This window comes from Talpa europaea (genome assembly GCF_964194135.1).
Source record: "Talpa europaea genome assembly, chromosome: 15".
Taxonomy (NCBI): Eukaryota; Metazoa; Chordata; class Mammalia; order Eulipotyphla; family Talpidae; genus Talpa; species Talpa europaea.
The window spans coordinates 58,107,950-58,135,860 of record NC_140083.1 but is presented as its reverse complement, the minus strand read 5'-3'; the positions used below and the strand labels follow the sequence as shown (position 1 = coordinate 58,135,860).

General features: G+C 33.7%; 1 protein-coding gene across 4 annotated transcripts in view; it reads left to right on the top strand.

Moving 5' to 3' along the window:
* PIK3C2G (phosphatidylinositol-4-phosphate 3-kinase catalytic subunit type 2 gamma) overlaps window positions 1-27,911 on the top strand; it is a gene marked incomplete at both ends in the record, with an annotated part of 286,347 nt that overhangs the window by 68,426 nt on the left and 190,010 nt on the right. For 2 of the 4 annotated variants that reach the window (XM_084255118.1, XM_084255116.1), the window contains 5 exons: window positions 2,061-2,183; window positions 6,455-6,586; window positions 11,735-11,849; window positions 16,161-16,291; window positions 23,454-23,642. In XM_084255118.1, the coding sequence (XP_084111244.1) occupies window positions 2,061-2,183; window positions 6,455-6,586; window positions 11,735-11,849; window positions 16,161-16,291; window positions 23,454-23,642 (690 nt within the window). Of the gene's footprint in view, window positions 1-2,060; window positions 2,184-6,454; window positions 6,587-7,983; window positions 8,017-11,734; window positions 11,850-16,160; window positions 16,292-23,453; window positions 23,643-27,911 lie in introns of all 4 variants that reach the window. The other 2 variants (XM_084255117.1, XM_084255119.1) reach the window with 2 other exon arrangements.

The following is a 27,911-nucleotide window of genomic DNA, read 5'->3' as shown; positions in this document are numbered from 1 at the left end:
TTATTGCATTTTACATACCTTTTAAATCATAGGTTTTTGTACTTTCTCTTTTAAATTCTATAGCATAATTAAAATACAACCATTAGAGTATTCCGTATTTTTCCATATATTTTTCTTTACTAGAGAGCTTTGTATTTTCATATACTTTCATGTTACTATTGAGCATCCTTTCATTTCAACTTGAAGCACTCCCTGTAAATCAGGTCTAGTGGTGATGAACTCCCTCCGTTTTTGTTTATCTGGGAAAGTATTTCTCCTTCATTGTTGAAGGGTGGTTTTGCCATATATGATATTGATTGACAACTTTATCTTTCATAGCTTTGAATATATCATCCTGCATACTTGTGGTCTATAAAGTTTCTGCTGAGAAATCTGCTACTAAACTTAGGAGATGCTTTCTTACTGGGTCACTTATCTTACTGGGTCACTTATCTCTTGCTACTTTCAAAATTCTTTATCTGTGACTTTTGATAGTTTGATTTTAATGTGTTTTTATGTGATATTCAGCTCAGCTAAGTTTTTTACATTGGGTTCTTGAATTTGGATATCTACTTCCTTTCCCAGAAATGAGAAGTTTTCAGCCATTATTTCTAAAGATAAACACTCTGCTACTTTTATTCTTTTAAGTCCTCTGGGACTTACAGATGTGTATGTTTATCTGGTTAATGGTGCCCTTCATTAGGCTTCTTTACTCTTGATTCTACTTTTATCTGACCGAATAATTTCAAATCACCTATTTTGAGTTCACTGATTCTTTCTCCACCTTGGTAAATCTGCTGTTGAACCCTTCTAGTGGTTTCCTTCTAATCAATTATTGCATTCCTCAGTTCCAAAATTTTTACTTTTTTTTTAATATTAGCTATTTCTTCATTGATATTCTCATTTTATTCATACAGCATTTTCCTGAGGTGGTTGAATACTTTTATAATGGTTATTTTGAATTCTTTGTCAAGTAGTTCATATACTTCCATTTTTTTTTTTACTTCCATTTTTTTAAGGTTAGTATAAGGTTTATTTTACTCTTCTGTTGGGCCATATTTACCTCTTTTTTCCGGTATCTTGTTATTTTGTGTTGGGATCTATGCTTTTGAAAAAAAAAACCTCATGTCTTCCAGTCTTTAAAAATTGGTTTTACATAGGGAAAGAATGTAACCAATGAGCCCAGCTAGAGATCTAAAGGTCCTTCAAACCTTTTCTGCCCATCATCTCTGGACTTATGTGTATGAATTCTCAATTAGAAAGGTTTTCACTCTTTAAGTGTTCATAATTTCTTATCCCTTTCAGTGTCTTATCTGTGGTATTCCTGGCTCTCTAACCCTATTGAAAATCTGCACAGTTCTTATTTACTCTCAGCTACTGCCAGGCATCCAGAGTATGACAGATAGCACAGATCCTCTGGAATAGCAATAAATTTTCTGGCTCTCTTTTGTCCTCAGCAGCCCATGATCCCTTAGGTCTCTAGAAATTATCACATCCTATCAGTTCCCTAAGACAGGAAAGACAGAAACCAGTTCCTTAGGCAGGGAACATTAGACACACACTCCAACCCTTCCTCTCCCAAGGGAGAAAAGCCAGTATATGAGGGTTTTCTCCTATTTATTTTGCACTGTACTGAAAGGAAAGACAGTGTTGAATGAGTTTGTGTTCCAATCTTCTCTTTTCTCCCTGAGGGAAAAGCTGGAAGTTGGGAGTTTCCTCCTGAACACATTATGTAATGCTGGTAGTTGGGGATCTAGAAAATCAGTGCAATTAATTTTCCTATAGACTTCTGTTCTCTGCACTTCCCTGGGATGCAGATGCTCCTCACTTGGTTTCTGGATTAGGAATTGATCTGTGTGTTTTTGCTGCATTGCTATGTTTATGGGTAAGGAGGTTCTGGGGCTTACTATTCTGCCATCTTGCTGACATCATCAACATAAATTCTTTAGTAATTTTAAGGCCCACTTTATACAAGCAAACATCACTTTATCATTTGACTTTTCACTATAAAAAATGACCTATATAGAAAACTGTCTCTGCCATAATGTTCCACTTATTGAATCACTGTTGTTTCTTTTTAGCTATAAAGCATTTTCATTTTCCTGTTGGCTTACATATGCTGGAAAGAAGCTGTGCCAAGTGAGAAACTGCAGAAACATTCCAGTCAAAAAGTTATTCTTTTTCTTGGTTAACTGGAATGAAATGTAAGTTTAATCCTTAATCTGTCAGAATCATTTCTCTAATAAGACATTTTTCCCCTTTTTTAAGTAAAAGATATGCTTTTAAAAAAATGTTGCCAGTTGATTTCATTCAGTGATATGATAAATACGCTAGCGCTAATAGATAACTGATTAAATTAAAAACCTAAATTAGTGACTAACCTACATTTAACTGGGGGGGGGGGTCCTGGAATAAGGAGAATTAGTAGTCATTTATAGATTGTGGATATAAGAAACACACTTTATTTGGGGTTTGACGGAGTTAAATTCCAGATACAACAAAGAAGTCACTTAATAACTTACATAATTTCCATTTCCCACAAATGCCAATTGCAAATTTACTTAAACAATAATTATCTATGCATTTTGTAAAATGCCATCTAATTTGAGGTGATTGGCTCCAATTTTCCCATTTTATAGAGATTACATCAAGAAGGAAAAGTGCCTTTTTACTACGAACCATTCCCTTCTCCTCCCTTCTGCTTCTCCTTAAATTTACTCTTTACTGAGACAATCAGGGTGCTCTTTGACCCCATCTGTGGCTCTTTCATGGTTTACTGCTTCTTTTCCTTGCAATTTCTGTAATATTACTCCTTTATTTTCAATCATTTAATTGTTCCACAAACAGTCAATTTTCTTCCCACCTGAAATGAAGGAAAACTTCCCTGTTCATCAGCTGTTTCAGAAGATTTAACTCTCTTGGGATATAATTTGACTCCAACACTGTGCTTTTGATAAGTAGGTGCCACAATTTCTAGGAGTCCAAGGAAGCTGTTAAATAACTGTAGGGTAAAGAAAATGTCAGGCTTTTCTGCCCTTCCGCCATCAGGATAGATGATGGATCCTTGCGGTCCTGAATGCATGCCTGATGGCGGGCACCTGGAATAGGGTGTGGGCATAGGTAGATGGGATTCAGCTGAGCTAAGACTGTGCTTTTAAGGGCGGCGTCACGGGGTGATGCCAGCAGCCCCAGCCAGCAGCAGCAGAACCTGAAGGAGAAGCCGACGCAGAAGCAGAGAATGCCAGAGAGCCCAGATAGAGTAAAGACTTGCTGGGGGCTGGGAGGCCTGCCAGCCTCCCAGCCCCCCAGCCAGCACCCCTGCCTGCCATATGCCTGGTGAACCCCAAATAAAAAACCTGCAAAACTACTGAGGACTCTGACTCCTCCTTTACCCGGTCTGCATGGGATCAGAAAACCTGCACCGCGTCCAGTCCGGCCCCCTACAATAACACCACCTATCCCACTCTTAATGTGTCAGTGAAGACTGTGTCCTGAGACATGACATGTGGCTTTCAATTTTTACATGCTCCATGGTTCCTCCCATTCCAAAGCAAATCCTCCTTCTAGGACTGTAATAACCTTTATCTCCCCTTCTTTGGTTAAATGTCTTCATTCCTTTGACTAAAGACATGACCTTCAATTAAAAATTTACATTTATACACTCAGCATATCTAAAACTAAACTCTTGATCTTACATCCCAAACAGGTTCTACCTGTTGATGGCCATATTAGATGATTAGTCCCAGTTCCAAATATTTAGGTCAAATCCTTAAACCGTGTCTCCTTCTCTCAAACCCTATGTCCAGAAATTCCTACTGCGTCTCCCCTCATAATTCCAGAGTTTTACATCTCATCACATTCATTAGTGAAGGCCACCATCACCTCTCCCTGTGTTACCACAGTAGACTTATAATTGTATCCCTACTTGTCTTGTATCTTTATACTCCTTTATATAAAACTAAACTGACCTCTTTTAGAATGTAAGTCTGAATATATCATTCTTCTGTTTAAAAACTGAAATGGTTCCCTGTATTACTGAGATAAAGCCAAAGTCCTTATATTGATCAGTTGCTTTATATCAGCATTAATAGGAGAGCTCTAAAAAATGAAACTTTTAAAATCTCCATTTCACTATCAGAAAGGTATTCTAATTTTAGAAAAATGATTTTATTTAGAAGAAAAAAATTAAGAAAAATTTTAGTGCTAACTCATTTTAAATAGCAGAGTAATGCAAACATGGTTAAAATTTGAGGTCTCTGCAATGGGCCTCCCCAGTGGCACAGCGGGTTGAGCACAGCGCTGTGAAGCTGTCCTTTGCCTCTGCAGCGCGGGTTCGATTCCCAGCCAGCCAGCAAGATTCTCACATGGCATGGCAGACCTCTCCTGTCGCGCCTGCTACTCCCCTCAGCAGTGTATTTCTGTCATCTGCCTGTTCTGCTCCCCATTTTGTGTCTGGTGAATCCTCTCACCCTCCCGCACCTCTGGGCTATACCCCAGCTCTTGCATAAAAAAAAAGTCTTATGAAAAAAAATTGAGGTTTCTCTGCTAGCTGTTTGGATTAAAAGAAATAATGTGACTGCACTAATTACATGGTCTCTTAAATTACTTTTTTCATTCATTGTCTAAAACTTTATTCATTGATTTTTTTCATTAGCCATACAGAAGTTTTTTAATGGACACAAGAGTATTCTTTTTTTAAAAATCCATATTCAAGAAATTAATAAATACCAAGTTAGAAAGTGTATCTTCCCACTGTAGAGAAATTTATTTTTGTCAATAAAAATGGCAGAATGGAGATTGGCAGTAGCCAACCACTGTAACTTACCAAATTTTTGTCACTTTTGATATAAAAAGCTCACTAAATTATACATACAAAAGTCAGACTCTTTGGGGAAGCATTCTAGATTATATGATGAATAAAGTGAAATCTTAGCTTTAATCCCAGCATAGAAATATGAAAAACAAATTGAAATTAAATCATAGGTAAAAGGGAGAACATCCAAGAAATTACTGTGCATTCCAAAGCATTACTAACATTTTTTGTTGTCTCAGAGCTTCTTTTAAACTGAGAAGTATGTCCACATAATCTTGAATGAATAGTATAAGTGTGAAAGAAAGTACATTTAGTTTTAGATATCTAAATATGTAACTACTTCTAATAATCTAAATTCTGCTAATCTTGAAAAATAGATTTTCATTATGAGTCTTTCTTTACCTTCCCTTTCCTACTTTTAAATAAATAAATTATATTATCTGTCTATAAGGGATAAAGTGAATGATTACATTATCAACTGAATAATAAATATATGGTGATATACAACCTACCATTTGCCACATACTGTGTCATGCAACATCCATTGCATTTTTTGGTTAAGGAAATATGAGATTTTGAAAGGTTAAAAGCATTACTACAAGAAGGAACATCTTATTAGTCATAGAGTCAGTTTTTGAACACAGATACATCCTAATTCAAACATCTGATTGGTCCTCTTCACACACAACTTACATACTGACATCTCATCATTATTATTAACTCAATGATATTGTGCCCTAAACTGCATTTATTACCCCTACCCCAACCTTTTCCTTCAGTTTCCTGTCAGCTAAAAGTAGCTTTATGTATCATAATATATAAGCCTAGAATTCATCTTTATCTCTTCATTGTTCTGCATTTAATTCTTTATTCTTCACTCCACTAATAGGCTGTCAGTAAATATCAGTTATGTATTTTACCTCTTAAATAGCTCTTCTGGCTCTCCTCTTGTTAACTTCTCTATCTCCCCTTTAATCATCCCTCAAATTCCTAGAATGACATTATCACCCATAACATTGTACATTTAAAACTATAAGTAACTATACTTTTAACTATCACTCATATATTTCCTTTTGCCATTAGTAAAAAGCTCAAATTTCCTTGCCTGACATGAAGAGTTCTTAAAGCATTTGGGCAACCCCCTAGCTTCTAATTATGTCTTTCACATCTTCCCTGATCAACTTGACCTATTCCTCATTCTAGGCACAATGAATCACTTACTAGTTTTTTTACTACACCTTATATTTTAATGAATAAATACCCTTTCCTATGCACTCTTCTTGAAGTATTGTTTGCCATCTGATTGTAGCCAACTTACTCTTTTAAACACATTTTTAGTTACTTCCTGCCTTTGCCCATTCCTTAAGACAAAGTAAGTCATTCTTACAAAGAATAAAATGTCCAAGTTATTGTACTTTTTTAAAATAAGGTTCTATGACAATATTATAAATATAGCAAACCCACTAGATTGAGTAACCAAGTTCTCCCACTTTGTATACTTCTACTATACTTCCATTTTATAAGATTAAACATAAAATTTTAAAAGAAGCCTCAAATTAACTAGCTAAATAATTTTGTCGCATATCTTTATATTGCAAGAAAATATTTATAAAAATATCATTATAACTGGCTTGTATTCCACTTTTTTCTTTTAATTTTAAGGATCAATTTTCCTCTTGAATTAAAGTCACTTCCAAGGGAATCCATGCTGACAATAAAACTGTTTGGAATTAACTGTGCAACCAACAATGCAGATTTATTGGCCTGGACCTGTTTCCCATTGTTTCCAAAGGAGTAAGTATATCATTTGTGATTAATAAAGTTCACATCTTAATAAAAACCTTCTTGCCACTAAATATTTTATAGCATATAGCATAATGAGAAAATCTGAAGTTGAGGTAGCTCAATATAAATCATGACTACTAAAAGCAAAACTAAAAAGCAACTTGTAGAAAAGATTTTAGGAATAGACCTAATGCTCAACTTGCCAACTGGGTCACTTAAAATGAAGAGGTATTGGCATGTGCAATTTCAATTGTTTTTCCTTCTCTGACCAGCAATTTCTCTGGAATTAGTGATTCAAAATGATTTAGATCAATGCTGTCACTTAGAAACAATGTCATGGAATTCTGGCTGAAGTAAAATTATAAAATGTAACTGATTTATTGACAACTTATTGGCAAAAAAATTTGGTAGTGTAAGATGATATTTTTCAGAAAAATAAGCCAAATATGAGTTTAGAATTTCTATCAGAACTAATTACCATAATAAAATTAACTATTCATTTTACCAGAGGATTTGGAGCTATTAATACTTAAAATATTTTTTAAGGAAAATTATTGAGGAAAAGCTAGTTCAAATAAATATGCTTAGTTATTTTTAACTGGAAAAAAGTTTCTTTAGAATCAAATTGTGAAATAGAGGACCTTCAAAAATTTACAACCTATATTGTAATTTTAATATTGTTATACCAAAAAAAAATCTACTAGAAATCTGACTATAGAATTGAGGGTAACAGAGGGGAAATGTGACAGATGGAGAATAAAGGGAATGGAATAAGGACCCAGTGGTAGAGGATTATTGGTGCCTTGTTGGTGAGCAGAGTGTGGTGACAGCCATCTGAAGAGGTGTGAACCTATACTCCTAAATCCTATGCAGTGTTGTAAGCAATGTTAATGCAACAAAAAATAATAATCAAAATAATAATATTATTATTACAAAGAATGTTTCTGCCCTTGCTATTTTGAACAAATAAGATAATCTAAAAATGTCAAGAATTTTCATCAGTTTTTAGCTCCCATACTTAATTGTAAATTATCATCAGAGCAGTCATAATACATTTTTAAATCTTTGTTTCATTTCTTCTGATCTGGGTGTATGTGTGTGTATTATTCTATTATTTGTTTTTACACAATAGTCAGTTTCTACATATGTTTCTTGAGGACAGGGAATGGTTTTATCTTTGTAATATCTGTTATCTATATAGTACATCTGATAAATAAGCTATGAGTAGCTGATTGTTTACTAAAATGAATCAGAAAAATATCAATTCCTATAGGAAACTTAGAATGAAATAAAATTTCCAAAGTCTGTAAGAAAGAGTTTAGTTTTAAAAGGAATACCTACTGCTGTTAGCAGATATTTCAAAAATCTGATTTGTGGGCAAAGAACTTTCATTACTCTCTCACAAGAAGCAGCTACACAAGTGCCCTTACTTCTTATGAGTGAGTTTCTTTAAAGCTTCAACTGAGTATTTGTAAGATCTAGCATATTTTCAGAATATTTCTAGCTCTGCATTGAAAACAAATTTCCTGTTTTATTCCCTCCAGTCATGTAACATAACAGGCAATCGATAATGTTAAATATGTAAGGAGTTTGTAATATTTTTATCTCTCAAACTAATCTTCAAGGTGTTTTTATATATGGTTATAATAGTAAAAATACTGCTTCCATGTTGCTATGTCATAGATCACTTACCAACATTTCATATGTGAGTGATTACAGAAAGTCATCATCTTTAAGGCATGCCATCTGGGACTGACACTAGGTCATGTTTTCCTAAGGGAAAATGTCAAAATTGTGGGTGATGAAACATCAGAAACTTACTCTGTAGAGCACTTTGATAAGCGTTGGTAAATATATGTTTAATTTCAATATTGTACAGTTTCTATAATTAGAAAAAAACAAAACAAAATCTGAGGCACTAGGAGAACAAATGGGCCTTTAGATCCCTATTTCCTTAAGCAATAAAATTAAAAAGATTCTTAGGGATATTACAGAATATTTTGAAATATTATAGTAAGCAGTGTAGTACTATTTCTAATGACAGCTTATTCACAATCTCAGAGTAAACAGTGATGAACAGTCCTGCTCATATGTGTTGTGGAGATGGCATTTGAGGTACTGGAATACAACCTAATGCCATCATCTCACCTTTTACTCTGAAATCTACACTCAACCACCAAACCATGTGAAAACAAAATAAAATTCTTTAACAACTATTGATTTCATCTAAGGGCTCAAAGAAGTTAAGCTAATTAGGGCTAGTTAATGGAGAGAGAACAGATGTCCTTCTATAAGTGTGATGTTCCTTCCATGATGTAAAACTACTTCCTGTATCTCCTGCCTTTATTATGTGTTTCTTCATTTGCTTAAATTTAGCTGACTTAATAAACCTTATCACAATAGTAATAAAAATACTACTGGTGGTCCCCACCTGGCTGGATATTAAAGTTTTCATTTTCATCTCTGAGACCACCAACATTCTTACATACATTCTTTGACACCTTAATTCCATTAATCTTTCCCATCATCATGTATTCTATTTACAGAAGTCTATGGAATTTTATTTTCCTATCATACTTGCTATATTTAAAAAGATGTTTAGGTATAGTCCATTATCAGAAGTTAAATTAGCTAACATCAAACACAAGAGAACCCAAAGGTTAATGATAAGTATCATTTGCTCCTGGAATTGCCTTGAAATGTTTGTTGTGTTAGTCCATTTGGAAAGCTAGAAGCTCTTTCTCCATAGGTTTTATAGCTGTGTCCTTCCTACAAATACTTGAATAAATGTTCAGACCTCATTCTGTCCCATTCTGCCTCAGGGTGATTGTGGATCCAAAAACCACTGAGGACAAAAGTAAGAAATACTAATAGATTCTTGTGTCCTCTTATCCTCTGTAGGAGCTAGCTTAGATCATTCAGATTTTCATAGTGAAGCATGGCTAAGGGACATAAAAATAGTAAGTCCATAAATATGACTCATTATATAGCTTAGATATAAAGAAAGTATAATTACTATATCGCACATTTCCTCATGAGTTCCTACCCTGTAACGAATGAGGGAAAAACTTTGTCCATCAATATTAAAAAAGTCAATTCAGTAAATAGTCCTCTTGTAAGTATGCAGTTTATTTTGAATAAAATGTTCACTCAGCATTCTAGCAGCCCAATTCTCTTCCTTTGAGAGTACATGGACAGACAGGATCAAAAAAGAAACATGTCTATTGGCCTAGTGACTTCTGATATTCCAATTAAAAGAAATTTTAAGCTGACAACTGCATATTACAGCTTGTATACCCGTGTGTGGCTCCCCTAGCTTGACCAGTACTTACTGGCTCTGCCTGGGCAGCTTGAGCTCTCCTAGGCACCACAAACCCTCAGGTTTACCTGTACTCCCACTAGACATTCTCCATCCAATCTGCCACATACCCCTCCCTCCCTACTATTAACTGTTTACCATGGGCTGGCATTTATATTTCCATAAATACTATGAAGAAGGTTGACATGTGAGCTCTCCAAATTTGGTGTTAAAATACCCCTTCTTTCTCTTGCACTCTCCCTGAAAATCCCAAACTCTCGCTAGATGGTGGGGGGAGCCTAAGACCACATGGGGAAGGCTATATTATACACTCTGAGAGACTAAAGCAGAAATCACATTAATAATTTTATAATCTTTTTTTTTAAAGATTTATTTATTTATTTATACAAGCACTGGGTACAGTCAGAAGCGCAGGAGGGTGAGAGAATTCACCAGAGCCAGAGCGGGGAGCAGAGCAGGCAGAAGGACCAAAGTACACTGCTGAGGGGAGCAGCGGGCAGCAGGAGAGGTCTGCGTGCCATGTGGGACCCTCCTTTGGTGGCCGGGGAGCAGCGGGGGTTGAACTGGCACTGCAGAGGCTGTGGGCAGCTTTGCAACCCAGCGTTTAACCGCTGCGCCACCAGGGAGGCCCAATAATTTTATAATCTTTTCCCTGATTAACCTAACCTCACCTAACTTTCTCCAGGGACGGAGAGATGAAAAAGGGATGATGAAGACTCAATTAATCCCACTAAAAGAATATTCTTGGGTCACATAAAAATAACTGCTTAATACTGTTTATAATTTATACTCCCTTGGACAGATACTTTCTAACTAAATACAGAATATTGAAATGAAGATGAAATAGGAATATGGATATGGTAAATAAAGGCGGCAGGCCTCGGAATGCTAAAGGCTTAAAGAAAACCATATATGTTGGGGTTTTTTTCTTTCATATTTTGTATAGTATATGTTAAATGGTAAAATGGAATTCTATGTTGTTTTCAAAAAGGTTGACTTGATGCTTTAAAGTCCTTATAAACTTAAATTTAATTTTTCTGACTTTCAGTTCTACATTTTTAATTTGGTATATTAAAATCATAGACTTTTCTTAGTGATCACTGGAGTGTTTTACCAATGATCTAATTCAGATATGTATCACCAGGTATAGTTTCTCTTTTATTTACCATGTGGATTTATATGTTTCTGAAGATGTTGAAACCATCCATGCATTCTTCCTATTTAAAGTCATTCACTATGGTAATTTACAACATATTTTAAAACATTCAGAATATGAATAATTTTTCAAGTTTTGCATAAGAGAGTATTTCCTCTGTGAAGTCCCATAACTATTTTGATTCTGCAGATCATATGCAAATTCACATCTTTTCTTTCCATATATTTAGAGCTCATATCTTTCAAGGTCCTCAGGGATGTTAGTTACTCATGGAGCAAAAAAATATTATAAAGAGTTAACATCTTTATTCACGTGTCATAACTCCAAGAATGTAAATCTGAGATCCTTAGCCCCATCTTGTAATCACAAATGTTGGAAATTAATAAATGTTACTTGTTGGGAAACTGTTGTGAAAAAATTTTCTCATATGGAAAATAAATGTAGGCATATATGAACATAGCCATGCATGTGTAGTATTAGAAAAAATGAGCTATTAACCAGTCAATAGTTAATCATCATTAATAATTCCCCTAGGCTTGTGGACTATTGCATTTCTCTTCAGGCTACTGAATGAAACCACAAAATAGCTAATTAGATAAACATTCAAAGAAAACATTTTTAGTTGTTAACAGTTTCCTTCATGATATGACTCCTGTATTTCTCTATCTGTCTTCTCTTGCAGAAAATCTATTCGTGGGTCAATGCTATTCAGCATGACATTACAGAGTGAGCCCCTCAGAGAAATGATAGCTCCAGGAGTGTGGGATGCAAGTCAGCCATCCCCATTGACCCTGCAGGTAAGTGCCAGGCTATGAGAGTAAAGTACAAACAGCAAGTGTTGCCAATAAATGGCTTGTTGTCAATGACAGAAAATCTATTGTTCTAGAATCACACATTTATATATATATATATATACACAAACTTATATAAAGTATACTTATATAAAGTGTGTGTGTGTGTGTGTGTGTGTGTGTATATATATATTTTTTTTCTACATCATCATTCATTCTCCTCACAGGTGTAGTCCCTACAAATTTCTACCACCAAGATACCTGTGAACCATCACCAGGTCTCTTGTGCTCCTCCCTCCCCTGTTTTAATCCCTCTCCCTCCCCCTCTCCAGCTGAACATCTCTGATTTATCGTTAGCCTGCTAGTTTTCTTTTTTCCCCTGACCCCTTGTTTGTCTTCCCTATGTTCCTCCTGTAAGTGAAACTATCTGATATTTTTCTCTTTCCTTCTGACTTATTTTACTAAGCATAATCCCTTCCAGCTCCATCCATGTTGCCGTGAATGGCATGAGTTTATCTTTTTTGATTGCTGAATAGTATTCCATTGTATGTACATATAATTGTCCAACCACTATGGAAAGCTGTGTGGAAGACCCTCAAACTACTGAAAATGGAGCTACCATATGACCCAGCAATTCCACTTCTAGGGATCTACCCAAAGGTGACAAAAACATTAATTCAAAAGGAAACCTACATTCCTATGTTTACTGTAGCACTATTTACAATAGCTAAGATATGGAAACAACCTGAATGCCTAAAAACAGATAACTGGATCAAGAGTCATAATTTTTTTTTAAGATTTATTTATTTATTTATACAAGAACCGGGGTATAGGCCAGATGCACAGGAGGGTGAGAGGATTCACCAGAGACAGAGCAGGAGCAGAAGAGGCAGAGTCACGAAATACACTGCTGAGCGAAGCAGCGGGCGAGACAGGAGAGGTCTGCCGCGCTTCGTGGGACCCTCGCTGGCTGGTCGGGATCAAACCAGCGCTGCAGAGGCTGTGGACAGCTTCACAGCACAGTGGTCAACCGCCTGCACCACCAGGGGAGGCCCAAGAGTCATACATTTTAATGATTCTTTTCTTCTAGCATTCTGGAATTTGTAAAACTTCTGTTGCTTTGATTTTGCATTCACTACTCTCAAAGCACTTTTCTTTTGGGTTATACATTAGTAATTTCAAGCCATTCTCCACCAGATACACCAGGAAGGGTGGGAATGGTGTTTTGTCATTAGTATATCCATTATGCACATTCGTTTTCCTTTCCATTGTCTAAAAGCAGTCATTAGTATATATTAACTTAGTGCCTTATTCATACCTTTGTCTGCATTTTTTCCTTAAAATTATGTGATGTTTCCTTATAATCTTGCTATGGCACATTTCCTAAATGACTAACAATTAGCAGAGTAGTAGGAGAGAAATTGCAAACAAAAGTCTATCACACTTTCTTTTTTCTTCTTAAAAGCTTTCTTCTCTCTGATTAGTGTGCATGAATAAAAGTGCTTAAAGACTGTGGGATCTGCCCCTTACTGCTGAAATTTCCTCATTTGTTCACAATTGTAAGTACTTATATTGGTCAGATAACTGAAGCATAGTCATTCCTGTGCTTGGAAAAACAAGGAATATGGACTTTCTGTCTCTATGGAAAAAAAACTGGAAACTGCTATCTGGGTAGCACTTTACAGAACAGGATTTCTAAACTTTGGCACCATTGACATTTTGGACCATATACTTATTTCTTTGTGCAGGGGTTAACCTGTGCATTGTAGTAAATTTGCTTCATCTTTGGCTTCTATCCACTTGATGCTGGAAATATTTCCCCTGTTCTGACAATTGAAAATTCCTCCAGATATTGTCATATGTCCTCTAGGGATAAAATTGCCTTCAAGTGAAGATCAATACTCTTGAAGGTACTAGTGAAATTTCTAGGATGTGGGCCTCCCTGGTGGTGCAAGGAGTTAAGCATCAGCACTATGAAGCTATTTGCAGCAGCTACAGCATGAGTTCGATCCCCGGCCAGGGAGCTACCCATATGATGCAGCAGACCTCTCCTGTCTTGCCTGCTGCTCCCCTCAGCAGTTTATTGCAGTCAGTCTGCCTGTTCTTCTCCCTACTCTGTCTCTGGTGAATCCTCTCACCCCCCACACCTCTGGCCTACACCCCAGCTCTTGTATGAATAAATAAATAAATCTTTAAAAAAATTTCTAGGATCCTGTGTTTCCAGATTTGGGGTGCAAGGAATGCTAAGTAGTTAAGTAAGATGGATGGCAAGATGTTGAAAATGGAAAGAAAAACTAATACTAACATAAGTGTGACTTCCAGACTGAAAAAGAGAGGAATTACCCACCAGTTGGTACCCAAAAATCAACTTTTAATCTGTGGACATATTGCAATATTAGAGTTATTGTTCAGGGTTAGGGTTAGGGTTAAGGTTAGGGCTAGGGTTAGGGTTCCTTCAATTAACTTCCTTTAATTATTAGGTATGCCTTTTCTCCTTAACCAGACTATACGTTCTCCAAACATGATAGATGTTTTTTACATCCTCCATAACAAATTGTGCTCAAAGGAATTCTAGAGCAAATATATGAACACATAGTTTTGGGCAACTTCTCTTGCATAAAATTAGAACAAAAAGGCAACTGAAAGAAGCTCCAATGATTTTCTCTCAGTGACTCCAATCAATCACTATTTAGCTTCATTATATATGAAAAAAGGCAGTTTTAGACAGGGATTCATTTATGTATCAGAAATAAAGAAAATTACTTTATAAGTGAAATACATCAAATAATTTTAGATTTATGTATAGTAATACTTCTGTAATCTCATCCACTATCTTTAGTTTCCTCCACAACCTTGCCTTTTACTTGGACCAACTTAAAATTGAACTAACTCATTAGTTTGTTTTTTTTTTTCTTTTTAAAGATTTATTTTTATTTATACAAGAGTTAGGCTACAGGTCAGAGGCATGGGAGGGTGCGAGGATTCACCAGAGACAGAGTGGGGAGCAGAATAGGCAGACAGACCCAAGACACTGCTGAAAGGATTAATGAGAGAGGCAGGAGAGGTCTGCCATGCCATGTGGGTATCTCCCTGGCCAGTGGGGAATCAAACCCACGCTGCAGAGGCTGTGGACAGCTTCACAGTGCAGTGCTCAACCCACTGCGCCACCAGGGAGGCCCTCATTAAATAGTTTTTATAGAATTTTTGTTCCACGTGTTCTAAAATGTTTGCATATAAAATAAACTAACACATAACATGCTATAACTGTATGCATTTCCCTCTAAGGTACCAAAATTAATCTTTCTGCCAAGAGGCAAAGTTTACTGTAATAATGCTTTGATTTAGCTTATCTATTCTTGCTTCTTTTATCATGGTAAAATTATAAATGACATATGATAACAAAAAAATCATGCCAAAATATAATACAACAAATGTTAGAGGTTTCAGAATAAAATAGCTAAATAAAATATTTTCAAATCAGTAAGTTTCAAAATGAGTTCAAACTATAATTCACAGTTTACTTTATAATGCACCTCAACTTTCTCTGAGATCCCAACCTGTAATAGGTAACAGAGTTAAATTATTTCTGTTGATTTTCTAATATGAAAATGAAAAAATTGTGTATGATAACCTTAAGCAAATATATAGTGTATAGAGCACTACAGTATCTGGCTCATTTATGTACTTTGAAACTGTATTTTTGTGAATTGTTATTTACTAAAATCAAATTATCACAGAAACATGGTTTAATGGAAAGCACTTTGAGTCAGGAGTAAAGGACACCTGCAGTTTAGCCCTATGAATCTGAACTACAGAATGAAGGCAGAAATATTCTGATTATAGACTTGTAAAACAGATTCATCAGAGAACATATCACTGTCATATCTACAATGTGGTTCTTGGACATATAGAATTCATGAAGTAGAGACAATGTTTTGATTTTCCCAAGTAATTACATGAAAAAGGTAAAATTACCATCTAAAATTTTCATCATTTCAAAATAGAACTGTTTTAATACTAAAAATTTGAAAGGATATGATTTCAGTATTTAAAAATGTAACACATTGAATTTCTTCAAAAATTTGCATATTATTTTCTCATATTCTGACAACATTGCTTGTTACTAATTTATGTCATTTGTATACATAATTGAGGATTTTATCAAAAAATTAAATACCAAGCCCAAAACTTGATTCTTTAAAACTTATTTTAAAAATTATAAATAGTACAGAAAATTTAGGAATTTTCACTTAATTTCTACAAATCTTAATAATGCATTTCAAGACATTCAATACATGGCAAATCACTTTATTTCAGATCGATTTTCCAACGAACAAATGGGAATATGTGAACCTTGATTCTGAAGAGAATAGAAGCAATCTGGAAGAACCACCAAAAGAGTGTTTAAAACATATTGCCAAACTTTCACAGAAACAGTCTCCCATACTGTAAGTCACCTAGGTTTTGTGAGTAAATTTTGCCTGCTGTTCATGACATTCAGCATTCATACATGAAGCGCTCATATCTTTAGAGAGTGAAACTTCCTTTCCATATTACTGCTTTCATGTCCTAACTTTGCACATTTTATATGTATAATCAATTAATGTTCAGGAGCTAAAATAGTAATATTGTATGATTTTTAAAGAATATTTTTCTGTGATATTTAGCAACTGCTTGACTTTTGTCAGAGGTAAAATGCAAAGATTAAAAATCATTCCATTCATAACAATAATGTAGAAAGTAGTTAAATAGGCAAAAATTTATTTTAGTAGACAGGAAAAGCCAACTAGAACTATCATTACTGATTTTAAAAGAACAGAAGAAAATCATGTTTTAATAGCACCATATTAGTGACTAAGAGCTATTTAAATTTTTTCAAATATTAATTTTCTTAAAACCAAAATACCAGGAAGAGCAATAAGGGAATTAGTGGCATCTATACTTACTACAAGGCAACAGCTAAGCCAGAGCTAATTGTTCTCATTAATGAGAAACCAAAAACATAAAACTAAAAAAGTAAATATGTGTGTATGTGTGTGTGTGTATACCCTCACATATATAGTAATAATATATATGATAAAACACTTTACTCCAAGAATAAGAAATCATTTAAAGGTTTTCAACAGGGAGTTATTATGTAATCTGAATACCTTTTTGAATGATCTTTTGACCAAAGGTGAAGGAAGGATTAGAGAGGGAGTAAGAATGGAAGTAAGCAATATAGCAAAAAGATTACTATTTTAGGCCAAAGTTGCTGTGACTAGAACTAGGATAATAGCAGGGATATGGGTAGAAAAGGCCAGAATTGGAAATGACTATTTGGAAATTGAGAAACATGACTTGGTGATTAATAATTAGGGGGTAAACCCCTGAGAAACTATGGAATCAAGTTAAGTCAAGAGAGAATCCAAGGTTTTGATTGATCAACTGGACAGATATAGAATCATTCTCTGGAAGAGGACCAAATTTGGGCCATCCACAACTGAGGTACTGAGTATGATCAAATGTTTGGGATAAACTTGTTACTGACCTGTTCTCTAATTTCAGCTCATGTTATTCTTCCTCTTTCACTTTAAGTGATTGGTATCCGTCTCCTCCATGTACTTCAAATGTGATTGTGCTTCTCCCACATGAAAGTCTTTTTATTTGGTGCTCTCTCTACCTTAAATGCTCCTTCCTAGTACTTCACATGGTTGAATCATGTCATTTTGAAGGTTTTTACCTAAATGTGATTTTCTGAAAGAGGCCTTCTTTTCTGATATCAGTTACCTTATCTGATTAAACTTCTCTTTACTCTCTACCTTCATGATAGTATACTCCATACAATCTGTTATTATCTTGTTTATTAATGTGTGTTTTGTCGTTGTCTTCATTAATTGTAAGTACTAGAAAGTTAAGGAACCTATACATCTTGTTTATTTACAATTATCTACATTTACAATTCGATTCACTGCCTGACAATAGCATGTGTAAAATAATGTTATAATGAATAAACTTCCTTTGTATAATATCTGGTAAGAAAAGTTAGCTTAAAGTTTGAAGGTGATAGAAATTCTCATAGTCCCCAAGATACATATTTTTATGATTAATTTTACTTGATACTATCATCTTAACTAAAGAAAGCATCTTTTTTGTTAATTACTCAAAAATATAAAAGTCTACATTTAACAAATATGTCATGTTATTGAATAATATATTTATGAGATATTTTAATATAAAAAAATGCCATGCTTTGAAAATTTAATATCAGTTCCTATAAGTGAATAATTTACACATAAAACAATGTTTTCTTCCTGTTTCACCTACTCAAATACAATCATTTGTGCTCAGTACAGTACAATTTCATTCTGGACTGTAAAAAAAAAGAGAACAACCTTCAGGGTGATAAAATTTGTATTAGAATCAAATTAATTTCAATTTCAAAAATACTAGATTTTATCATTTAGTTGGTAACTTAATTATTCTTTCACATTGATCAAATGTAATTAAAGTCAGGAAGCTCATACTTAATGAAATTCAATAAAGACATAATTACAATATTTGTAAACACTTTTTAAAATTCTTGATGCCAGCTATAAGAGTGTTTCTAGATATAAAGATCCCAGAATAATCCTCCTGATTAAAGAAATATGATACAAGAAAAATAATATGAATATGAAACAAGAGCTTTCAGAAATTGGATAGGACTATAGGTGAGTCCATTAATAAAGTGGCTTTTAGAGCCCAGAGGCACTTTCTACATCATGAATTTGAGGGATAAAATCAAAGAAGAGTATCCAGACCTTGTTGAGATTAACAGAAAAAAATTCAGAGATCAGAGGCAGCTGGTATTTATAAAGTATAATACTAAAGAGAAGGAAGGTATATAAAGTAGGAGCTACAGAAATATATATTGTAATCCCCTTAATATTAAATTGAGTATTAAGCTAATCATAAGCAGGCAGACATTTTATGGGTCTGGCAAAAGAACCATTACATGGAGATGTGAAATAAATGTATATTCCAGAGGTTGCAAAATGCTGGGAGACAAAGAAAATCTGACCAGTAAGAATGAAGAAAGATCACAGAAACCCAGGCATTTAGTAAAGAAACCAAAAAGATGCTTATTAGGAGGAAGTGTACTCTAACCCAAGATCAAGGACCATTCTAGGTATAACTTAACAAACAGTATGAACAGATCTCAAAAGGATTAAATTGATCTGCTAGTAGTTAAACTATGGAAACAATGAAACATTCAATACCCAAAACATAGCAAAATGCAGACTCTCAATAGTTCATTATAGATGCTTTTTTAATATAGCATTTTAAATGTTCAGTGTATGAACTATAATTGCTAGACATGTGAAGTCAAGAATAACAATAGAGGGCCTCCCTGGTGGCGCAGCGGTTGAGCGCTGGGTTGCGAAGCTGCCCGCGGCCTCTGCAGCGCTGGTTCGATCCCCGGCTGCTCCCTGGCCACCGGAGGAGGGTCCCACATGGCACGCAGACCTCTCCTGCCGCCTGCTGCTCCCCTCAGCAGTGTACTTCTGTCCTTCTGCCTGCTCTGCTTCCCGCTCTGGATCTGGTGAATTCTCTCACCCTCCTGCGCTTCTGACTGTTCCCAGTGCTTATACAAATAAATAAAAATAAATAAATCTTAAAAAAAAAAAGAATAACAATAGACCAGTACTGGGAGGGAGGTAGTGACAGAAATTAATAGACACAGATCCAAAGATTTTTAAATTAGTAGACAATTATTTCAATTATTACAAAGACATCTATAGGTATATAAGAAAAAATATGTGACATCTCAGTAAAGAAATGAAAATTTTAGAACAAAATGATATCTAAATATTAAGTCACTTTTTAAAAATTTTAATAGATTGCATAATGAAGAAAGAACAAAAATTATCCATGCTAAAATATAGAAAGTAAAAAAACATTCTGAAAATAGTGATAGAAAAAATATTCTGAGACCTATGGCATATGAAGCAATGTAACATATATATGTAACATATATGTGTTATATATGTGTATAATGTATAATTTAACATATATGTTACATGCATATATAGGCACAGAGGAGAGGAGATAGTCAAAATTTTACAAATTTGATTTACAAATCAACACAAGTATATAAGAAATTTAGCAATTCATGCATGTGCGCACACACAACCAAACACATTACAGTCAAATCTCTAAAATTCCTAAAATGTTGAGGATAAAAATTTTAAATCCATCAGAGAAAATGAACAAATTATACAGTTGGGGAGACTTATTATAATGACTGCAAATTTTAAAATGAGAAACAATGAAAGTCGATTAGGGCATTACCTTGCCTCTTGAAGGGGAAAAGAAATGTCAACTTAGATTTCTGTAACAGCAAAATTATATTTCAAAAGTGAGGTAACATGAAGAGATTTCAGTTAAAGAAAATTGAAACTTATCAGCTCCTCTTTACTATAAGAAATCTTATAGGAAATGTTTCAAACTAAATTACACTAGATGGAAACTCAAATCTACTATAAATAAATAGTAGCAGCAAGGAAAAAAATAGGTAGATAACAAAAATACTTTTATTTATTCATTTTTTAATTTCTTTTAAAAATAGTTAACTATTAAAGCAAAAATGATCACCATGTGGCCTCCCCTGGGGGCGCAGTGGTTGAGCACTGGGCCGCGAAGCTGCCCGAAGCCTCTGCAGCGCCAGTTCGATCCCCAGCCACCGGCGAGGGTCCCACATGGTGCAGCAGACCTCTCCTGCCACACTCGCTTCTCCCCTCAGCAGTGTATTTCGTCAGTCTGCCTGTTCTGTTCCCTGCTCTGGCTCTGGTGAATTCTCTCACCTTCCAGCACTTCTGACTATACCCAGTGCTTATATAAATAAATAAATCTTAAAAAAAAAATCACAATGAACTGCTGTGTTTACGATACATAAAATAAAATGTGTAACAACAAAACCAACGAGAAATAGGAGTATATTGCTAAGGTCCCATTGTATATGTCAATCAGTATAATAATGATTCATGGTTGACGCTGATATTCTAAAAAGTTTATTGTAATCTCTAGAGAAACTACATCACACAAATTTTAAGGATATATTTCAAAACCAAGAAGAAGATTAAAATAAAAATTAAAAAATAATTTAAAAAATTCAAAACAAATAAGGGAACAAGAAAGGAGATGGACATAAGAAAAGTAATATCAGTATGATTGCATTAAACTCAGCCATGTTAATAGCATGTTAGATGTAAAAATAATAGAAATTTCAATTAAAAGGCAGAAATCATCAGTCTACATTACAAAGGCAGTATCTAACGTCATCCCATTTAGAGACATATTTTAAAATGTAAGAATATGGCTATATTAAAGTTGAAAGAATGAAAAATATAAAAGGAAAATAATACCATCCCAATAGATTTTAAGAGAAATATTTTACAAATTCAAGTCATGTTTAAAAACTTATAAAATTAGAATCAGTATGTAACTTCCTTAACCTTAAAATCTATAGTTAAATCTAAACCTATGGAAAAATATAGTTGGAAGTCACAGCCAATACCCTATGGCAAGGAAAAAATTAAGATACAATAGTTCTAAAGAAAGAAATAAAACTGTCTCTATTTTTAGATGACATGATTATATAAGGTGATAGCATGGAGATCAGTTTACAAAATGCAGAGTAATTATCCAGTGGATAATAAAAAAATAAAGTTTATTTTAAAATTTATTTTACCTCTATACTAAAAAGTACAAAATTTGTAACAGAAATTAAAAGAAACCTAAATAAATAATAGGATATACCAAGTCATTGATTCTATCCAATTAGTGGTAGGTACCACTATTTAGATACCACTATTGACAATTTAGAATAGACAGTATTTTTAAATGAAGAAAGTCAAGTATTGGCAAGAATGTAATACAACTTAAACTATCATGCCCTTCATACAAGAACAAAAAAATTTACAAACACTTCATAAAATAATTTGGAAATTTCTTTAAAAGGCAAACAAACACCTGCCATATAACCCAGTCATCCTTTCCTCAGTACTTCTAGGAAAAAATAAAAAATATGACCATGTAAAAACTTGCACAAAAATGTTCAAAGCAATGTTAAATTCATAAAATCCCCCAAACAGGAAACAACTCAAATTTCTATCAAATAAAAAAAGTCTAAGTAAATTGTGTTATAATCATGCAAAGTACTAATACTCATTAATTAAGAGGAATAAATGACAATATGGACAATTAACATTATCCTCGGTGGAAAAAGGCCATAATTAAAAGGATATTTACCTAATAATTCACTTATATGAAGTTCAAAAATAAGCAATATTAATCTGAAATGAAAGAAACTATACCAGTGCTTGCATCTGATGGCATGAGAATACCACTTCATATCTTGATAAGACTTTTATCCACTATATGTATTGGTCAAACTTTACTGAACTGAAACCGTGCATTTCCTTTTATGTAAATTACCTCCACTAAGAGAAGGCAAATGGGGGAAAACACACAATATTCAATATTGGAAAAAAAGGAATTTAATCAGAATAAAATAATCTATTTTAGTAATTTTGTTATGGAAATTTTTCTTCAGAGGGCTTTCTGGTGGGAAAGGTAGTGACAAAAGAAAAGTTCCAACATACATAAAACATCACCTATTATCCAATCTTTTTATTTTGAAGATGAAGGTGGTGTCAAAAAAAAAAGCTGTGAATAAATATTCACCTTTAAAATACTTTAATAGATCTCATCACCCTTCTTGGGAATTTTAGTTAATCTAAACTAAGCAAAAGATTGTCAGTTTGGAGGAGACAGTATTCAAAAGCTGTCATTGTCATGTGAAAAATGCTGTCCTCCAGTTGAACTGTGGTTCTGAATGCTTCTGCTGCAATCACTCCTTGGCCTTTTGGCTAAGATCAAGTGTAGTAACTGAATGTTTCTGCTGGAGTGTGAGCAAAACACTACAAACTGTTAGAGTCAATGTCCTCACTCCTAGATTAAAACCTTCTGTTTGAGACACTCTCCAAGGGGAAATATTTAGCATTTAAGTTAAAATTCACTGGCATTTTAAATCCAAACTTTGAGCAAACTGAGAATTTAAAGCAAGAATTTAGGGATAAAGGATATATTTCTGCAATCTGCAGTGAATCACCTGAACTCTGATGAAACTTGCTCTAAGATGAGAACTACTGTCTTTAAAATATGCTATTTTTTCACAAGGGCCTCTTGGATCGAAGTTAATTTGTAAAGAAAGTAAAAAAGTTAACAGTTGATTTGTCTCTGTTCTAAGTATTATAGGTTGCAGGTTTCAGATAAAGACTTAACCCTAAAGAAGACAGAGATTTTGCTAACCAAAATGACATTTTCTAAAAAATGGAAAGAATAGGACGGAGAAAAAAGAAATCAACAATAGTTTTATATTTTATTTTCTGCAAGAGAGTAAAATGAGTTGTAAATGCACTGATAAAATAACCTATCACACTATCCCAAGAAGATAAAGGACTTGTTTTCTAAAACAAACTAAAAGAAAATACAAAGAATTAGGGTAAAGTTTTATACTGTGTGTTTACTGCAACAATGGTTAGTATAGCCAACTCCAGTAAATTAGTTTCCAATCTGGTTTCACAGACTCTCTGAGGAAAAGAGAAGATACCTGTGGTATTATCGCTTCTACTGTAATAATGAAAACTGCTCCCTTCCTTTGGTCCTGGGTAGTGCCCCAGGATGGGATGAAAACACAGTGTCAGAAATGCATGCCATTTTGAAAAGATGGAAATTTTCTCATCCTTTGGAAGCACTTGGGCTTTTGACATCCAGGTAAGAACTGCATAACAAGAATTATATTATGAAAGGTTTGTTCAAAGAAAAAAAAAATGGACCATATGATTCATTCAAAAGCTATTCTGTTTGTTACCAAGTTCGATAGCTATGCATACGAATGTAGCTAAATATTATAGTAGGGTGTACCATTAGTATGCTAATGATAATAATAAAATGAAAAAAATCTATCCTTTATATATTCTCCAGAACTTCCTGAAATAAAATGAAGGAGTAGGGGTTTCTATGGGAGAATGGAGGAATGGTGTATTCTATGCAAGGAGAAGCATGTGGGAACCAGTGTGGTAGGTGAATGTGGTTTGGGAGATGCAGGTTTTCATTGACTTCCATTTTATTTTCAAACCCAAAAAGAGATATTTTAAGTCTGTCTTGATAGCGTTAACTCACTGATGCCTTGAAGAAAGCCTGCAATCTCTAGATCCAGAGATGAATTGTGAAATCTAGCTTTATTCTGAATTCCCTTCTAAGGTTGTGAGGCAAGGAAAAAGGTGGCAAAGAGATGACACAAAGGACTTTTTAAACTGATTTCAGTTTATTTTAAAAATAGTGTCCTTGGTATAACTAATAGGAAAATGTGGGTTTTTTTCCCCCAGTATTTTCAGTTACTTATTTCCTCTCAATCTGCTAAATTCAAAGTTTACAAATCATTTTGGAAACTTATTTTTTTGGTGCCATTCACATTGAAGATTTACCTAGTAAAATAAATGTTTCTCTTTGTTGAGCTTGGAGCTTTTTCCTTCTTTCTAAAGCTTCCTTTATGGAGCTTTTCCTGATCTTGCCAAATCACATTGATCACTTCTGTCTAGTACATTATTCTATTACTTCATAAGTGACATTTTATTTGTATATTTACATGCAACATGTGAAACATGGCATTTTAGCACATGTTAGACTCAGAGCTACTTAGGTAACAGTTCATCTTAGTGTTTCTGTATTCCAAAGTCTTAATGATATCGAGGAAATTATAATTACTCAATATTAAATCAATAACTTTCTAAGACTGATTATGATTATACATGCCTTACTTTAGCATTTAAATTACAAGTTATTTGAGGGAATTATTGATGATATTTATTTTACCCATAACCTTGTACAGTTGAATGAATTAATGAAGTAATAAAGAAATCAATGAACAAATGATTGGATCACTCACAGTGCATGCCATGTTTTAAAAACCCTGATGGAAAAGATAAGTTCTCAATTCTACCTTATTTCTAAATTCTTTTCTTGATTTGGATATATAAGAATAGCAAAAATTTGTAAAATTATTTGTTTTATTCTTATATTTTTCCTCAGGTAAGACTTAGAATATTAGTACAACCACCATTTTGCCATCTCTGAACTGATCATCTGATAGAAAGTAGGTTCAAAATATGAAGGTAACAATTCACAGAAAGGAAAAACTATTGGCAAGTCATATATTTGATAAATGCATTGTACCCAGAATATATAAATACTCTTACAACTCAAATGATAAATAACCCAGTTTTAAAGTTGACAAAGGATCTGAATAGAAAATTCTACAAAGAAATATACAAATGTCCAATAACACCTGAAAACATATTCAATATGATTAACCATTAGGAAGAGCTGCTTTATGAACCAATAGTTTAACTCTTGAATATATTCAAGATAAATGTGAAATATGTCTCCTGAAAATTCATACACAAATGTTCAGATTAGCTTTATTCATAGTAATCAAAAAGTAAAAATAACCCAAATGTCTATCAAATAATGAATGTGTAAATAAAATATGGTCTATCCAACAATGTACTACTTTTTGATAGTCAACAGGAATGAATACTAATTTATGTTATTATGAATGAATCTGGAAAACATTATGCTAATGAAAGAAGCTAGCCACAAAAGACCACATAGAGGTCTTTCTATATTAGTTTTTTATATTTATACCATGTTTATAATAATTGTGCAGAATAGGCAAATCGATAGAGAAAGAGAGATTAGTGGTCTCCTAGGGCTCGTTGATGTTGGGGGAAAACAGGGATGACTATTAATGGGAATGAGGGTTTTTTTGATTATGGTTATACAACTCAGGGAACATACTAAAAACAATTGAATTGTACACTTTTAATTAGTGAATTATATGGCATTTGAATTATATCTTAATAAAGCTGTTGAAATTACTAAAGAATAATTGTAAAGGTGAAGTCCTTTATATGAATTTTATCTCTAAAGTATACTTTTTTTAATGGGGTAACCTTCTGAAGTTCTTAAAGGGTCAATTGGGTTTTCCTTGGCAATTTGTAATATTTTATTAAGATGTACCTTGCTGTATACTTTAAAGACATTTAAATGTGTCAACTATTATTTTCTCTAAAGTTCATGGAATACTTCTTACAGTAGTATTCAGGATGAACATTATAATGCTGCTTAATTTTCTTGTTCATGAAGTAAATGGATTAACTGGAGGAATTTCAGTATTCTCTGATCCATGATAACTAAACATAATTCAAATTATAATAAGCCTACTCTTCCTAAACAGATGCTAAAAATGTATCTGACTCAATGTTTTACGAATACATATAACATGTTATTTAATGCCCCTTATTCCTACCTCATTTTAATATCCATAGTAATCCTACAAAGCAAATGCCATTATTAAAATTTTACCTGTGTGGAAATTGAGGCTTGCATGAGTTAAGTTATTTAATGTGTCACTAAGGAATGTGGAGTAGCTGCGTTAAATCTAGGTACCTATGAGATGTGACGTTTGCAATCTTAACTTCTATGCTTTACACTATTCCTACATAAATAGTCTAAGCTATTTACATATTAAATATGCATTACTAAAATAGTTTTATTGTAGTAAATAGAAGTACTTAACTATATTATGCCCAAATATTTCTATTTCTTGTAATTTCTTTTTTTATATAATCATACTTTAAGAGGTTATAAGGACTATTTCAAGAACAGTGTTACTTAGTAAGCTTTGTTCAGGGAACTTAGTAGAAACTTGATTTATTTGCATATTGGATAGTTCCTTATGATACATTAAAGAAGGTCACTTGAAAAGATTGGAAAATTTTCATTGTACTCATCCTATGACTCCCACTCTCAGTTTAACTGAACTATTAAAAAACTTGAGGACAAGCTGTTTCCAGAAATGAACTTTTCAGCTCCTCTAAATTAGAAAGCTGACTTTTCTGAGAACAAACAGTATGTGCTTGTTGAATTGCCAGAGTGAGTTCTTCAGAGATTTGAAATTTTTTCTCTTTTGAATAATCTATTTTTCCCAATGGCTTAACCTCTTGAGAACTGTTATGCTCTCTTTCTAGTTTAGAGAATTTTTAATATTCCTGTTTACTTAGTCCTGTCTGAAATTCACCACCTCTTTTTGGTTTGTTTTTAGGAGGAGACATTTTGACATTTAATTTACCTAGTGTGGGCCATTGGGTGCTAATATTTCCACCACCTAGTGCCCAGTAGTGTTCTCACTGTGTGCTAATACTTCCATTAGAGAATCTGATGATGTCAGAAATCCAGAGACAGGGGCTAAGGTCTGTGGTTCTTGGCAGATGGCTGCTATTTTCTTGACCTCTCTGATGCATAGGTGCAATTAGTTAACTGCTAATAATAAGCAGAAATTATCCGAGGAATTAAAAGGCAGTTCGAGGAAAGTAGTCATTTAAAAATAGCAATTCTGAATTGGTGTCAGAGGATTACATCAGAAGCTTAAATAAAAATTTGACAAGGTACCAGAACTTGCCATCCCACATGATGTAAAATTACTGTTTTTCAGGAAGAATCGCAATACTTAACAGGCAGTTTCTTAGTTTCCAAAATCAGTTTCCTTGGAAAAAATATTCCACCAATAAGTCTGTAACAAACCACTATATTCTTTATTGTAGAGATTAATTTATTCTGAAGCCTTTTTTGACTTTAATTACAAAAATGCAAAAAGGAATATGGAAAAGGGAGACAGCTATAACTTCTACATTTTACTAAATAATTGTGTGATAGATGATGGTGCACCTTTTCCATTTATTTATTGAACAAAAATATATGTATTTGGAAATAGACAAGTAATGAAGCAAAGAGAAAGAATAAATCATAGTGAATTTTTCTAAGAAACAATTTAGAGGGAAAGACTTAAGCTAGAGATAATCACACAATATATTCTATAATCAATGTACTAAATGCCATATGTACTCTAAAGAGAAAGGGAAACAGTCTTTCAGAGTACGTAAGGAAAGTGTCACAAAGGAATTGAATTCTGACTTAAAGTAT